Source organism: Schistocerca gregaria, chromosome 3, assembly GCF_023897955.1.
Source record: "Schistocerca gregaria isolate iqSchGreg1 chromosome 3, iqSchGreg1.2, whole genome shotgun sequence".
In the NCBI taxonomy this organism is placed as follows: Eukaryota; Metazoa; Arthropoda; class Insecta; order Orthoptera; family Acrididae; genus Schistocerca; species Schistocerca gregaria.
In genome coordinates this window covers 538,234,521-538,251,081 of record NC_064922.1, presented here as the reverse complement: position 1 = coordinate 538,251,081, position 16,561 = coordinate 538,234,521, and the positions used below count along the sequence as shown (strand labels likewise).

Here is a 16,561-nt window from a genome sequence, read left to right as displayed (position 1 = left end):
ACTGAAACAGTGCTAAGTCCTTATTGCACCTACATGCATAGTCCACTATGGTATGGTATGCTAGTCCGAGGAAATACCACTTTTGCAAAGCAGTCATTTAAACACTATATCACTATATCAGGACAGTGTATTATATTAGCCAAAAGTTCTCTGATGCATTGACAGAGAAGATCAAAAGACTACCAAACATTAAAATATTTAAAAGATAAACTGACAATCAATATCCTTTACAGTGTTAATGAATATTTTGAATATTGCTGTAGGTTCTGCCTTGTAATCTCTCCACATGGAAATTTATTATTATCAGAGTGTTTCTAGATATAACTGAACTCTTTTTACTAATATATACATATCAATTAATATGTGCAATCATACATCTTTTGTGCCATATATGTGAATATGAAGTTGTATGCTATTATACCTATTTAACCACAGTATTTAACACTTACTAAAATCTAGCAAGATTTTTCAATGAATTTTCAGGTGTATGTCTATTTTTCCATATGTGTGTACACAAAACTTTATTTCATTATACCTGATTGAGTAGAATGTTGTTTATTTTACTACAGTCATTAAGATGTGTTGTTAAGAAAGCTGCCATCCTACATATAATATTACAATTCATATGTATGTATTTTTGTATGTCAATATAAATATGTGAAATCTGATACTTTCTTGTATTTTGACAAGTCCTATTTATGAATGTGATAAAATGAGCACTAAATAAATGAATAAAATCAATAAATGGTAGACATGTACATGAAAACTGAATCAGAATGTCTCCTCTTTATTTGATCAAATAAAAAAAAAAAATCATTGCACTCAGAGGAGTACATTCATTTACTAACAGTGACTGTGAATGATGGAAACATCAGCAGCATTGGCAAAATGGTCATACTTCCAGAAAGAGTTACTTGTAGTTTGTGACACATTAATGAATTCGAAGACACCATGACATATGTGTGTTCATATAGATGTCTCAACTTTTTCACCACACTCACATACGTGTTCATATAGATGTCTCAACTTTTTCACCACACTCACATACAGATGAGCATGGGATGAGATAATAGAGCTTAATTTGCTTGGTCAAACTTCATTTGATCAACACAATTTGACTGCAAGAATTTTCAAGCAAAAACACACAGAGCTGATGGATTCAATTGTAAATCATCACATTTATGGTGAAACCCAAACCTGGGTGTGTTTCACTGAATGGCAAAAACACAGATCGTATTCATGCACACTTTCTCATATGGCTCAAAACGAAAATACACTCAGCTCAAGATGATAATGCCACTGTTGCAGAAATACCGTATTGTAAGAAGATTGATTGCTCTCTGATACTGTCATCAAAAATATGATGCATGGAGCAAATAATGCTATGAACTGATAATCACCGTGCACAGCAGACAACAAAATTGCAAAAAGGTATCACAGAGAATTCATTACTAAAACTCCCCTGGTGATAATTTCAATCCTTAGTGCCATAAAGCAAATAATGGAGATTGCATAGCTACAATGAGAATGCAAAATGCTGATACTGAAATCAGCAACAAATGGATTGTGCCACATTTGCCTTTTTTATATAAAAAATAAAGTAGAGGTCAAAATGAAATACTGCAGTTCCATTACACCAATAAAGTACATATGGAAATGCATCAACTGGGTTAACGATATGGCAGTATTAAATGTTGAAAATATGTGTATGAATAAAGTTATTCTGATTCAGACAGGGGAATACATCCACAGCAGTGAAGCTGTGTGGCACATTTTGAGTTTCCCAATTTATAGTCAGCATCTCAATGTTGTTGATCTTAGTGTTTGTTGTGACTCGCCGATCTTTCAAAGTGCCGCCACACAGTTATGCGCATCCTCTACATGCGGGGCTGTCTGCCAGCCATGCAGCAGCAGTGCCATCTAAGTGGCCAGCCAGCCAGCCAGTGGCTGCTAGACTTGGACTCAGTTATGATTTGACTGTTAAAGTGTACACACGTCTTACTCTGTTTACTTGATCCATGGCATTCATGTATTGTATCTTCCTTGAAATATATTTGTTCAACTTGAAGTTATTACAATTGGCGATGAGGATGGGATTTTTCTTTTCCATTGTTGACCCACGTGTTTCCATTGCTACTTTGGAGCAACTACTGCAAGGTCACATAGAACAGCAAATGCTTCTCACAAATGTGACTTGTGATTTCGTCGTGGCATCAAATGTCTCTCATCGTTGTCTCTACCTACTTTTCCTCCTTACGACGAGACAGCGGAAGACTGGTCTGATTACGAAAAATGTCTTCGACAGCACTTCTTGGCATTTCATGTCGCAGATGAACAAACATGTAAGTCTCCGTTCCTTTCATGAATTTCACCTCAAATGTATCGGTTGTTGTCGCAATTGGCTACTTTGAAAGATCCTGTGTCTTTGTCCTTTGCTGAAATATGCTCACTTCTGTATGTCTATTTTCAAAAGCAAATGCATGTGGTAGCCTCTTGTGTGGCCTTTTATTGTTGTCAAAAACAATTGAATCAAACCTATCACGATTGCGCTGCTGAACTTTACAGACTCAGTAGAAAGTGTCAGTTTGTTACTGAAGTTCACAAAGAATCTTGTGCCGATTCCATGGTACAGGATGCTATTATCCGATCGGCACCCAACAAAGAAGTTAGGCAACGTGCCCTTCAGTTGGTAAATCTGACTCTAGTCCTATCCATCACTCAGTCTTTTGAAATTTCTCGCACTGCTGGAGTGCAAATAGAGGCATGGGGTGATGTCAGGGAAATTCAACCTCTGTGCGATGTTGACGAAGCATGTGGCGTATCCCCGCCAGCCGCCATGGCCATAGTACACTCCCAAGTGCAGCTTTAACCTAACCGTAAACAAACCTCTAAGAAACTGCAGCAAAACCCACAGCAACTTCCTTCATGTCCACGGTGTTTTATGAAACATTCACAAGAAGATTGTCCACAACGTTGGGCCGTGTGTCACAAATGCAAAAAAAAAGGGGTCACGTGTCATCCGTTTGCAAATCTGACCTCATACATGATGTTCATGAACATGACGCTGAATCTGATTCTGTGTTGTCTGTCAATTGTACTTCTTCCTCACTGTCCAAATACTTGGTCGAGATGTTTGCATGCAGGTGGATACTGGTTCTGCTGCCACTATCATCAATTCTCAGACGTATCTTCAGTTGTCACCAGGCAATTACGGACTTACAATTAACAGAAGATTTGTCTCTTGGGACAATTTGATGCTGAGGTATCTTACAAATCTGTCGTTCGCACTGTTCCCATATTTGCGGTTGACCATAGTAATGCAGAGAATCTTTTTGGTTTCGATGCCTTTTGAACCTTTGGGTTCTCCATAGATGACTCTGTCAATATCATCTCTGATGCTATTTCTTGTGCTCAATTGGATTCATTGCCGATGTCATTTTCGTCCCTTTTTTCTCCCGGGTTGGGCCATGCAAATGACTTTGAAGCTCATATGATGCTCAAACCCACTGCTTGGCCTAAGTTTTTTTGGGCTCGGCCCATTCTTGTGGCCCTTAATGATCAGGTCAAATGGGAGCTGGATCATCTCACTGCTTCAGGGGTCTTGCTTCCTGTCACTTCCAGTGAGTGGTCCTCTCCTGTCATTCGCATTGCTAAGTAAAATGGTGATATTCGTCTCTGTGGTGACTTCAAAGCCACTGTAAATGCTCAATGCCTTATCGACACTTATACTCTGCCTCGACCTGAAGAATTGTTCACTAAAGTTCCTGGAAGCCAGTATTTTTCTAAACTTGACCTGTCAGAAGCTTATCATCAACTTCCTCTCGATGCTGCTTCCCGGCAGTTTCTGGTCCTTAACACCCCTTTTGGCCTCTATCAATACCATCAATTGCCATTAAGGGTTGCCAGCACCCCTGCTCTCTTTCAGTGATTCCTGCAACAATTATGGCTCACTGTCCCTGGGTGTATAAATTACCAGGATGACATTGTTGTCACTGGCTCCACCACTGATGAACATCTTCAAAATTTCCGCACACTTTTTCAATACGGGTCGGTGCAGTCCTAGTGCACTGTTTTTCTGATGGTTCTGAACAACCCATTGCTTATGCCTCCAAAACGCTCACAGATGCCCAACAAAAGTATTCTCAAATTGAAAAAGAAGCTTTGGCCATTATTTATGCTCTTCATAAGTTTGGTGTTTTTCTCTATGGATCCAAATTTCATATTGTTATGTATCACAAACCACTTGTTTCCTTTTTTCATCCATCAATGTCACTTCCTGACATGGTTGCACACTGCCTCCAGCGTTGGGCTCTTTACTTGTCTTGTTTCAATTATGAGATTCATATCCGGCCAATGGCTCAACATGTGAATGCTGATGCACTGTCTCGCCTTCCTGGCATTTGATATGGACGAACTTTTGTGTTTCCACCTGGATGTTGCCGAGCAGCAGGTTGTGGATGGGTTCCCCATCACCGGGGACTGGCTGGCAGCTACTATGGGTTCTGATCCTACCCTCTCCCAGGTTTTATGCTGTATTCATAAGGGTTGGGCAGATCGTCTGTCCGCTAAGACTTCTGATCCGTTGCGGAACTACTATGCTTTGCATTACCGCCTCACAGGTAGGGCTGGTGTTATCCTCCTTTCCACCAAAAATCCTTCGCCCCATGTTGTGGTACCTGTGTCTTTGTGTGCTTTGGTCTTGTGCCTCCTTCACCAAGGGCACTGGGGTGTCTCTCACACAAAATCTCTGGTGTGCTGTCATGTGCACTGGGCCGGCATAGACTCTGAAATTGCACATATGGTCGCTGCCTGCGGCTCTTGTGCATCACAAGCCGCTGCCCCAAAGTCATCTTTGTCACTGTGACCTTTGCCTGAGAAGCCCTGGGAGCGTATTCATGCTGACTTTGTGGGACCTTTTTCAGGTACTTTTTGGCTTCTCGTTATTGACTCCTACTCTAACTTTCCTTTCATTGTCTGTTGCACATCACCTACCACCGTGGCAACCACCAATGCTCTTGGAAGGCCTTCCCTCTACTCTTGTTACTGATAATGGTCCCAATTTGCCTCTTCTGATTTTGCGGATTTTTGTGCCTGTCACGGCGTCATGCATGACACGGCCCCTCCATTCCATCCACAGTCAAACGGTGAGGCTGATTGACTGGTCCACACCTTTAAGTCTCAGATGAGGAAACTCCTGACTTCTTCTGCTGATGATGTGCTTCTCCAATTTCTGGATTCTTACCGTTTCACCCCCATGGATGAGCACAGCCCGGCTGAGCTCTTACATAGCCGACAGCCCCGCACGCTACTTCATCTTCTGCGGCCTTCCACCTCAGGGCCGCGGGTGCCTTTGCTTGTGTGGTTCAACCTTGTATGGGTACGGGGATGTGGCAGGTGGCCAAAGTGGAGTCCTGGCCACATCTTAGGACACCGTGGCCAACGCCAGTATGAAATCCAGATGGACACGGGTGTTGCAGCGCATCATTCGGACCAGCTTTGGCCTCGTGGCAATGCCTGTTCCGGATGCCGCTACACCACCTTCGGCTCATTACTCACAATGCAGTCCTCTCACAATCCTATTGGTGCTAGCACAAGAACTGATGCCACCAGGAGATGTGCCCATGCAGGAACCAGATGACCATCATCTGTCGGAGCCAATCTACTCGCCTCCTTCTCCTACGGACACGGACACATCGTCCATGTCTCCTGTTATAACAACCGGACTTGCTGCAATGGGCAGATTGGTGTACGGGGCCCCAGCAGATTCGACCCCCACATCTCCTGTCATCTCGACCCGTTATCATCAGGGACACTTCTGTCGGTACAGGAAGCCTCCTCCTCGAGACTATACAGTGAGTCAAACAACACCTATGGACATTAGCAATCTACAGGCCACCTCCACCAAGACCTGTGCAAAAAATTCAAAGGGGGAAAACTGTTGTGACTCGCTGGTCTTTCAAAGTGCCGCCGCGCAGTTATGCGCGCCCTCTACATGCGGCACTCTCTGCCAGCCATGCAGCAGCAGCGCCACCTAAGCAGCCAGCCAGCCAGCAGCTGCTAGACTTGGATTCAGTTATGATTTGACTGTTAAAGTGTACACACGTCTTACTCTGTTTACTTGATCTGTGACTTTCATGTACTGCATCTTCCTTGAAATATATTTGTTCAGCTTGAAGTTATTACAGTGATCACCTTGAAAAATGACAAACAGTGTATTTTATGCAAGATAATGCATGAAATGTTGCTGTTGCAACAACATACACAACACTGACGGCACTTTTTGCACTGTGCAAAGAAGATGCACTTGCCAAAAGAAATATCCAATGGATGTACATGGAATATCACATCACAAAATTTTCAGCAATGTAGACAAGTCATACAAGTTAAAGGCTAGCAAAGCCTGTATTCATCTGATACATTGGGCCATATTTACACATTTCATCAAAATAATTCCATATGCTATTACCAGAGAATGCTGCTGATTAATGTCAAACATCCAACTTCATTTGAAAATTTGAGAAGTCAATGGTGTAGGGTGCCAGACATACAGATAATCTGCCCAAAAACTTCATTTACTCAGTAAATTACACTGAAGGACACCTCTATCATTAGTCACTCACAACAGATATTAGTATTATTTGTTATAATTTGGTCACATATTCACCATCCAATCCCAGTGCTCAGAGGGAAATGTTCAGAGAGGACTTGCATGAAGACATTTTGAGCCACATTCATACTGTTAGCAATGATAATACCATTCCACTTATGGACACCATTTTCAATGAAGTTGTGACAGAAATAGAAGACATATGCTTAAGCATCAACAACAAAATACTCATTCAGCTTGACATGGTTGTACCACAACACTCTGGGTATGACTTTTATAACTGATATTTATTGAGAGAAGAGCGGTTCAGTCCTTATGACTTGCATGTATTTGTTGAAGCAATAAACAACTCTTAGTTGTAGATCAAAATTTGGCCTAAAACACTATTACAAATGAGGTGGCCAATGGCAAATGGAGTTTGTTTTTCCCTGATGTACCCAGTGGCATAGGATGTCATTCAGCATCAACCTGTCAAAAACTGATGCCAAACATTGTCAAAGTGCCAACTGTGAATGGCAAGTCAAAAGGAAAGGTGTTGATTCTCTAGATTCCCATCATTCCCCTCCCCCTCTCCTTCCCCCATAAGCATGCTATTTAATTTCAAATAACTCCATTTTTCCATCTGCCTTGCATTCTTAGTGACTATCAATAAGGTACAAGGTTAGTAACTTCATGTGTGTGTATTAAATCTGGAAAATCCATGCTCTTGACATTATATGCTGCATGCTCACGAGTGGGACAGCCACAAGAGAACTAAAATATAATAAAGATATTGGTTTCATTAAATATGTTAGACTCTATAAAACCATATTTAAAAGAGTTGTCAAGGCAGCAAAACAATAGGCAAATAACAGGCTAATTTTAAATCATAAAAATAAGACAAAGATTTTTTTCTCTATCTTTAGTATCCACACTATGTTTGTCGAGTTAACCCCCCCCCCCCCCCCCCCCCCACAAAAAAAAAAAAAACATACCATACCTAATAATGGATTCAAAGTAGCTTGTATATGCTATTTTTCATGTGTACATGTCACTTGCAGTGGACAATATTTGCACTTCAAATGCAAAGCTGCTCAGTTTGTTTGCCAGGTATTCAATGTGTGCCTGCAGCTCAAATTTTTATCAACATTGAAACCTAAGAATTTGACTGCGTCAACTTCTTCTATACCTTGTTTGTTGTGTACAATCTTAATCTGCTCACATTTTGACTGTTTGGTTTTGAACTGCATCACATGAATCTTAGATATGTTTGGATTCAAACCATTTAACTGAAACCAAGTTTCTAAGGTACTGATCACAGATTTGTGAATTTTTTCTGAGTCCTGATCTTCAACTAAGACATGGGTATCATCTGCAAAACAGAACTGATGGGGGCTGATATTTAAAGGTAAGTCATTAACATAAAAGAGAAATAGGACTGGGCCTAATATGGAGCCTTGTGGAATATCCTGAGATATTTTTTTTTCAGTCAGAAAAATAATATGTGCCATTTGAAGAAATTCTAACTCTTTGCTTTCTGTTGGATAAGTAGGATTTAAGCCATTGTAGGGCACTGCCATACTTTTGAAGTTTGCAAACAACAATGCATGGTTTATCGAATCAAACGCCTTTATGAGATCGCAGAAAATTACTGCTACTTTATTTCTCTTGTCTAATGATATACTTATTTTCTCAATGAAACTGTTTACTGCACCAATGCTGTTTTACCCTGCTGAAAACCAAATTGATTGTTTAGAATAATAGTTATTTTACTGCACCAATGCTGTTTTTACCCTGCTGAAAACCAAATTGATTGTTTAGAATAACAGAATATTTTGCAATGACGTTTTGGATTTGTGGAACAGTAAGTTTCTCGAATATTTTAGATAGGACTAGGAGAATTGAGGTAGGATGATAATTTCCCATGATCTCTCTTGATCTATTCTTGAAGAGTGGTTGGACTTCAGCATATTTCAGTACCTCTGGGAAACAGTCCTCTTCAAAACATTGATTTATTGTGTGAGCTAGTGGGCTTGCAACTCTATTGTGTACCACTTTAATAACTTTGGTTGATATTCCATCCCAATCTGCAGATTTTTTTTTCTTAATGTTAGAACAGCATTTTCTACATCCTCCACAGAAACTTTTGAGAATTTTGTAAAGCTTTCAGAGTTTTTGCCTAAGCCAAAGGGATTTACTTTGTTGTAATAATCTGTTACATCTACATCAGACTTTGCTACATTTATAAAGAATTCATTAAAGTACTCTGGTATTTGAGTTGGATTTACAATAGTATTTCCTTCAATGTCAACTTCTGGAATTTCTTGGCTACAGGCTTTAACACCTAACTCAGATTTAGTGGCTGACCACATAGCCTTTGTCTTATTTTTATGATTTAAAATTAGCCTGTTATTTGCCTATTGTTTTGCTGCCTTGACAACTCTTTTAAATATGGTTTTATAGAGTCTAACATATTTAATGAAACCAATATCTTTATTATATTTTAGTTCTCTGTGCAGTTGCCTTTTCATTACAATGGAAATTTTTATTCCCTGGGTAATCCACATTTATGTAATTGTTATTTCACTACTGCAGAGTCTAGGTGGAAATGTTTCATTAAAGTCTCCAAGAAAACTATTTAGGAATTTCTCAAAGTTTTCATCACTTGACTTACAATAATCAAAAGGCCATGTTTTATCTCTTAGCTTATCATTAAATGTTAGCAAGTTTTCTTTGCTAAGGTTCCTGCTCATATGGGTTATTATAAATGTTCCTGTCTGTCTGTGGCAGCTCAATGAACAATGCACAATGATCTGAAATACCTAGATACAGACAAAATGTATACACATCTTCATATACATAATTAGTTAGAACATTGTCAATGCATGTTGATGATTGCCATTGTCTCTGATAGATTCAAAGAAATTCAATTGGGACAGTATTATGCTACCGAGGATATTTTCCTGGATTTCCAAGGATTCTATGGTAGCATTATTGTGGACCATCTGCATCCCTTTATGCTTGATGTCTTCCTCAACAGCAGCAGCATCTTTCAGCAGGAAAACTATGTCACAAGGCCATAATCATGCTACACTGGTTTGGGGAGTTTGATAGTGAAGTCACGTTGATATCTTGGACACCAGATTCTTCTCATTTGGACCTGATGGAACACAACTGAAATTTATCGGACACTGGCTCTGTATCCATCAACCCCAGCCCATTATTCACAGGAATTGTTTGACCTGTCTGCATACTTCTGCTGCCATGTACCTCCAGAAGCCCACAGATGACTTGTTGAATTCATGACATGCAGAACTGCTGCTGGATTGTGTTCCTAAGGTGGGACAACATATTGTCAAGCAGTTGGTCATAATGTCTATGCTCACTGGTGCAGATGTTACAGATTTTGGTCACTCTGATAGGTTAGTAATTTAATTGGAGAAAGACAATCACTTACTACTTACTATAAAGTACAGCAGATATCATACAAGTAAAACTCCTTGCTCACTGAGCAAAGTATCACTTACCAAGTAAAGTATCAACAGTTGTTTCACTTAGATAATCATGTGCATCAAAGCTAGGTTTTCCCACTTCCTTCTTAAGCCTTTGTACAAGAGTCTGCCCATTCTTATTAAAGAGGCCTACAAATGATTTTAACACATTCAGGTGAAATGTTGGAGCTATGAGTTTCCTGTGTGCTCTCCATTTGTCACCTGTAATTGCGAAACAGTGTGAAAAATTAAATTTTTTACATCACATAAAGGGAGTGTTATTTGAATTTATCAATCATGAGTAATTTATTTTGTATATTTTCTAATATAAACTTTTGATTATCATGTAAACACAGGCTGTACAGTGAAAGACTACTTGAAAAGATAAAATTTATACTAGTATCAACATTAAAAATTACCCATGAGATTGGATGGCAAGAACTTAAAAAGATATTATCATTTTATGTTGATAATACTCTATGATATATTCACTTTTGTTGATAAGTTAATGAATTTTTTAAGAATAAAATCAGTATGAGACACTGTGATAGTGTGTGCACTATAAGGTGCCCTAGCAACATACTGTAGGACAAGTCACACCATGACAAGAATAGAATGTGTACTGGAAAACTGGTTGTTCATTGTGTGTGGTGTGGTGTCCCTCTACTACCTACTAGCATTATGCAGAATCTCAATACTATTTTTGGCTATATAGAGTGCACAGCTGTTCCCTTCCATTAATGTGGATTAGACTGTCCAGCAAGGCTTCTGTAGCACACCCTACAGCTGGACAAGTTCACTATGTAGGGCATCAATGGTCAGCATTGATGATGTTATGGTTACAGTATTTTGAATCAAATCTCTATAGAATCCTTCATGATCAGCAAAACACTAGATTTACTTAGCCCTCACCTTTGTGTGTGGAAAGGGGATATGTTGTGTTGCCAAGCACACAGAAAACCTCTCAAAGCTTACAATACATAAACTTATAGGAGATATGTGACTCAGATATTGATGTAACGTCTCTAACCACGGAAGGCACTATGCCCATTCTTTGGACTCTTTAGACAAAGCTATGACATAGGTATTTGGTTGTAACATATGTCTGTTGGACTCTAGTGTGCCAAAGATGTTTTCTGCATCATACAGCAGGGCAACATTCTATGAGTCAGCAAGTGTGAAATGCCACAGGTGCGAATGTGGTAGTGAAGCTACAAATCTTAATTTAAATGCTGTATGGATCAGTGGACTGGAACAAAAATAACATAAACATTTCCGGTCAAATGAATATAGTGTAATCTACAAGCAAAATGCAGTCAGTCTACAAAAGAGACTACTTTCAAAACACCAGTGCCTTGAATCATCTCTGAATACCATTCAAGTGTAGAGGATACCAACCAAATACAATTCTCAGCGGATACTTAACATATTTAAAGAACGGGAGCAGAATTGTCAGAGGTTTTTTGATTCATAGGAGAGTGCCAGTAAAATTGTAAGTTGGCACATGACTGAAAATTACAGTAATTATCCTACAAAAACCTGCTTAGGCAAAGTTTAAGTTAAAAATGTAAAAATAGATAATATTCTTTTCTGGTGTGCAGCTGGATCATAACGTCATCTTGACACAATATTTCAGCAGTACAACTGGCCGCCATTTTCAGGTGAGAGTGCTGGTACACGATCTCGCTGGCACTGAGTTCTCAGCGCAAGCGGCGGCCCCTATATAGGCCGCAGAAGGCCTACAACATGTGCACAAGAAGGTGCCATAACTGCCCTTTAGCACAAGTAAACATACTGCGCCGCCAGTGGCAGAAACAGGTGAAATAATGACATCACTATCCAAAACTAAAAATTATTCCGACGATCGAAACACAGACTGTTGATTTTTAATGTCTGATAACACTGGATTCCAAGTCTTACTTAAAAGATAACCCTTGTCTCTATTCATAAGATTATCAGATAAATGAATCTCTATGGATTCTTTTAAATTACAATCCCAGTAGCGAGATGCAGGGGCAACCATTTGTGTCTCGTCATACAGCATTCTGTGTTCCTCGGTGGGACAGTGCTCTGCCACTGCAGATTTATCAGGCTGAAGCAACCGTGTGTGCTGCTGGTGCTCAACACATCGGTCCTGAATGGTCCGGATTGTCTGACCAATATAAACCTTCCCACAGTGGCAAGGGATCTCGTACACACCGGGCATTCTCAAACACAAGTCATCCTTAACAGAGCCGAGAAGCATTCTAGTCTTGGCTGGCACATGAAAAATACTTTTGATGTGATATCTTTTTAGAGTTCTTCCTATTTTCGAGGAAATGCTCCCAGCAAAAGGTAGAAAAGCCACCGATTTGCAGGTATCTTCTGGTGGTTCAGGCGAAGGTCCAAACTGGAAAGCACAATGGATCTGTTTATCTGTATAGCCATTCTGTTTAAACACAACCTTGAGATGGTCCTGTCAAGCTTTCTCCATCTGATATGTCAATATCCGCAGGACCCCCACACGCTGGAATGATGAATGACAGCTAGAAGTATGCAGGTAACGGTCCTTGTGTGTAGGCTTTCGATAAACACTGTGTCCCAGTGTCCCATCATCCTTTCTGTACACCAGAACATCCAGAAACAGAAGCTTTCCATCACTTTCCACCTCCATGGTAAACTTGATGCTAGGATGCAGGGAATTAAAATGATCTAGGTGGTGGTTAAGAGCTTCTCTCCCGTGAGGCCACACCATAAACATATCGTCGATGTACCTCCAGAAACAGGTTGGTTTTAAAGACGCCATCTTCAGTGCCATGTCCTTAAAATCCTCCATAAAAAGGCTGGTGACTATTGGGGACAATGGTCTCCTCATAGCCACTCTGTCAGTCTGTTCAAAATATTTGTCATTGAATAAAAAGTACGTCAACGTCAGCACATGACGACAAAGCTTGGTTGTTTCCTCATCCAGTTTCTCACCAATTAATTGCAAAGATTCTTCCCCAGATAGTCATCCTGTGACAGAAGAACCATGGCATTGCCTTTGTCTGCTTTCACTTCTGAAGAAGAGTTCTTTACCTGACAACGTTCTCAAAAATCTTCATCCTGGTGCTGCTGTTCCACCAAGATTATACAGTCTACCCAAGATTCATAAGCAAGGGTCCCACTTTGTGCAATCCGGAGTAATTTGGGTACTCCTACCTACAATTTAGCCAAGTATTTAGCATCTGTTCTTGGTCCTGGTAAATTCGAACACCACATTCCCAATTCTATGGTGTTTATTCAGAAATTGAAGTCCTTGTCTCTTAGTCCCTGGGATTTGCTTGTGAGTTTTGATGTTGTGTCGCTTTTTACCTGGGTTCCTCTGGAAGAATCCTTGCAATTAATTGGTGAGAAACTGGATGAGGACACAACCAAGCTTTGTCGTCATGTGCTGACGTTGATTTACTTTTTATTCAATGACAAATATTTTGAACAGACTGACGGAGTGGCTATGGGGAGCTCATTCTCCCCAATACTTTCCAATCTTTTTATGGGGGATTTTGAGGACATGGCGCTGAAGACGGCGTCTTTAAAACCAACCTGTTTCTGGAGGTAGATTGACGATATGTTTATGGTGTGACCTCATGGGACAGAAGTTCTTGACTGCAAAGTATCCTCTGTCATGCACTGTATGGTGACTTCCAGTGTGTGTATGTAGATGTAGATGTAAATGTACATATAGAAGACATTTACCCAAATTATCTTCAGCTATGCAGATAAAACATATGACTTGATCCAGGCAAAGCCAGAACCTGGATTTTAAAGCATAAAGAAACCCTTGCAAGTTGAGACTGAAACTACAGAATAAAGTAATGAATACAAATTACCACATTGTCAACGGATTCACATATTTAGTGAAATCTGTACTTACAGCCCTAAAGAAACAAGGCAATGATGCCACCTATGTGAGTGTACTGAAGAATATGTATATCAATTATACAGCTAAACTTCATCAGGATAGTGAGATATTCAGAATAGCAAAAGCAGTCAAACAATGAGATTCCTTAGCACCAAAACTATTCTCAGCAGTCCTAGAGGAAGTTTCAGGATTTTTAAATTCAGCAATAAAAAAGGGACAAATACTTATTAATGAGACATACTTCGACCATCTTTGTTTTGCTGACTAACACTGAACTGTTTGTCTCTGGTGCAGATAAATTTTGAGAACAAATGGGACAGTTTCATAGACTAAGTCTGAAAGTGGGCTTGAAAATCAATTACAATAAGGGGAAAATACTATGGGTTCCATGAATCAAAAGTAAAACAGTGAAAATTAATAATGATGTCATATTTCATTTCTTATGTAGGTAAGCTGAGCACAATTATTGGATGGACAGCAAAAGGTATCTTATGTACTTATTTTGATAAACTAAATTGTGTTCTTAATACTAGGTTTATGATATGCCTGAAAAGTAGAGTTTATGTTCCCCTGTATTAATAGTTTTGACTTATGGCAGTGAAGCATGAACTTTAAATGTGAAAACTATTCATGAACCATGCATTTCTCAGAGAGCAATGAGGGAACACTGTTGGGACCTTCTAGGAGATAAAAAAGAAATAAATACTTCAGTGAACAGATGGATTGGCAATGTAATTATGAATGCTCTGAAAATGAAATGGAGGGAGGTAATCATGTGAATGGGTTATATATGGAAAAAGGAATATCTCACATGAATTTCATGACATAAGAAAAGACGGAAGAGTCAATGTAATGGGAAGTGTGTTAATCACATAAGAAAACACAAGAGCAATCTGCTGCTTCTGTTGGTGATGTGATAATGATAAAAATGAGAATAAAAGCTGTAAGAAGGAATGAACACTTTTCTTGTGAACAGGTCATATATTCTACATTGTGTACTTGAAACAGATATCTAGTTTTTTCAGCTGCTGCAATTGCCTCATATAAGGAACAGAAGTGAAGTAGAGATATTTCAACAGATGGAGTTTCTTAACGGCCATCTAAGACTTAAGTGGTCTTTACAAAGCCAGTCTATGAGGAAGTACAATAGTTTGTACACTGTGCAGTGCAGCAAGCCTCAATATTTGGGACTAACTTCATCATTAAAGCAAATGGCACGCCAAGCTCTATGAACTGTCAGATTCTAAGAACAAACACTATCATATTTGACAAACACATATTTTACATGCTTTCCACTTCATTTCTATTAATACCAAAACAGTATCTTAGAGTAGAAAACAAAATGCAGTATTGGTGGTGACCAGGGCAAAAAATAACAAGTAAATCATCAAAAATGCAACCACTAAGAGCTAAATTTGTCACATAAATCTGAAAAATAGAGATTGGAAGGAGATATGCATGAAGGTTTAGATGGCTACATTAGGTGTCTGTGTCATTATCTATGGAAGAGTGCCGGTTTAAATTGGAAAAAAATGAGTAGCAGATCAATTACTCATTGCTGATTCGTGTATTTGTGTGTTGCCCAACAATCAGTTTCATATCATTACATAATTTTCATACAATAATTCTGGCATGACAATAGATGATGTAACTGTACGCTGTTGATGGACTTATGACAACTGGACACAAGTTGAGCAAAATATTTTAGATATGGCTTGAAAATGTATGTAAAAATTACAGTATTTTGAGGAACCACAGCGAAAAATAAAAATTAGTGATGATTCTCTGAGGAGAAACTCTTGCATTTGAAAATAAATGATATTCATACATACTTTGCCAACAGCATAAAGGGGAACAGTTAAAATAGTTTGCTACTTAAAGGAACTACAAAAAATTCTATTCTTACCAGTGCTAATGAGTAGGCCATCTCCAAGCCATGGTTTGAACATTCTGTATTCTACAGATTTATCAATATGTACATGACTGCTCAGAATAATCTGTAACATTAAAGATACTGCATGTAAATATTTATTTGTTTTTATTCCTTCACTGCAAAATTATGATCATTACAGAATTCAGAATATATTTGTCTGGTCATTGGAATCCACAAAAGTACTGACATGCTCAAAAATTGGTTAAAGTACATTTATAAGGAAGAGGGTGTCCAGAACTGTAAATGAGATTACACCTAGTGTGACTTGATCTACCCATACGTCCAGTATTGTATCATATGTGAAAATTCCATAAAAACACATTTATAGAAGTTATTAATGCTACAGAATAATAAAAAAAATTGTCTGCAAAATAAATTTAGCATTAAGGCAGTCTTGCAAATATACAGGCTGTATCTGAAATGAATGTAGAAAATGAGAGGGCTGATTAGTGGATCATAACAAACATATTTCACATAGCAACCCATGTCCGCATTCCTCAGCGTATGGTGCTAGGCATCATTGAAGAGTGCCGTGCATCACCAAGAGGGTGGGCACACAACATGCCATCTGAGGTGTAATGATAGCAGGTCTGCAGGGCAACATTGTCAATGTATTTGCGGCATCAAGGTCAATGAGAAGTTTTATAATGTTTATTTGAAACCAGTTACAA

At 39.1% G+C, this 16,561-nt stretch overlaps 1 protein-coding gene across 1 annotated transcript in view; it reads right to left on the bottom strand.

Annotated features, from left to right (window-relative positions):
- The window catches only part of LOC126354378 (cytochrome P450 4g15-like), a 141,257-nt gene that overhangs the window by 83,625 nt on the left and 41,071 nt on the right, over positions 1–16,561 (bottom strand). The window contains exons 4-5 of the mRNA XM_050003978.1: positions 15,864–15,954; positions 10,114–10,299 (exon numbers count right to left, since the gene is read on the bottom strand). Coding sequence (XP_049859935.1) covers positions 10,114–10,299; positions 15,864–15,954 — 277 coding nt within the window. The remainder of the gene's footprint in view (positions 1–10,113; positions 10,300–15,863; positions 15,955–16,561) is intronic.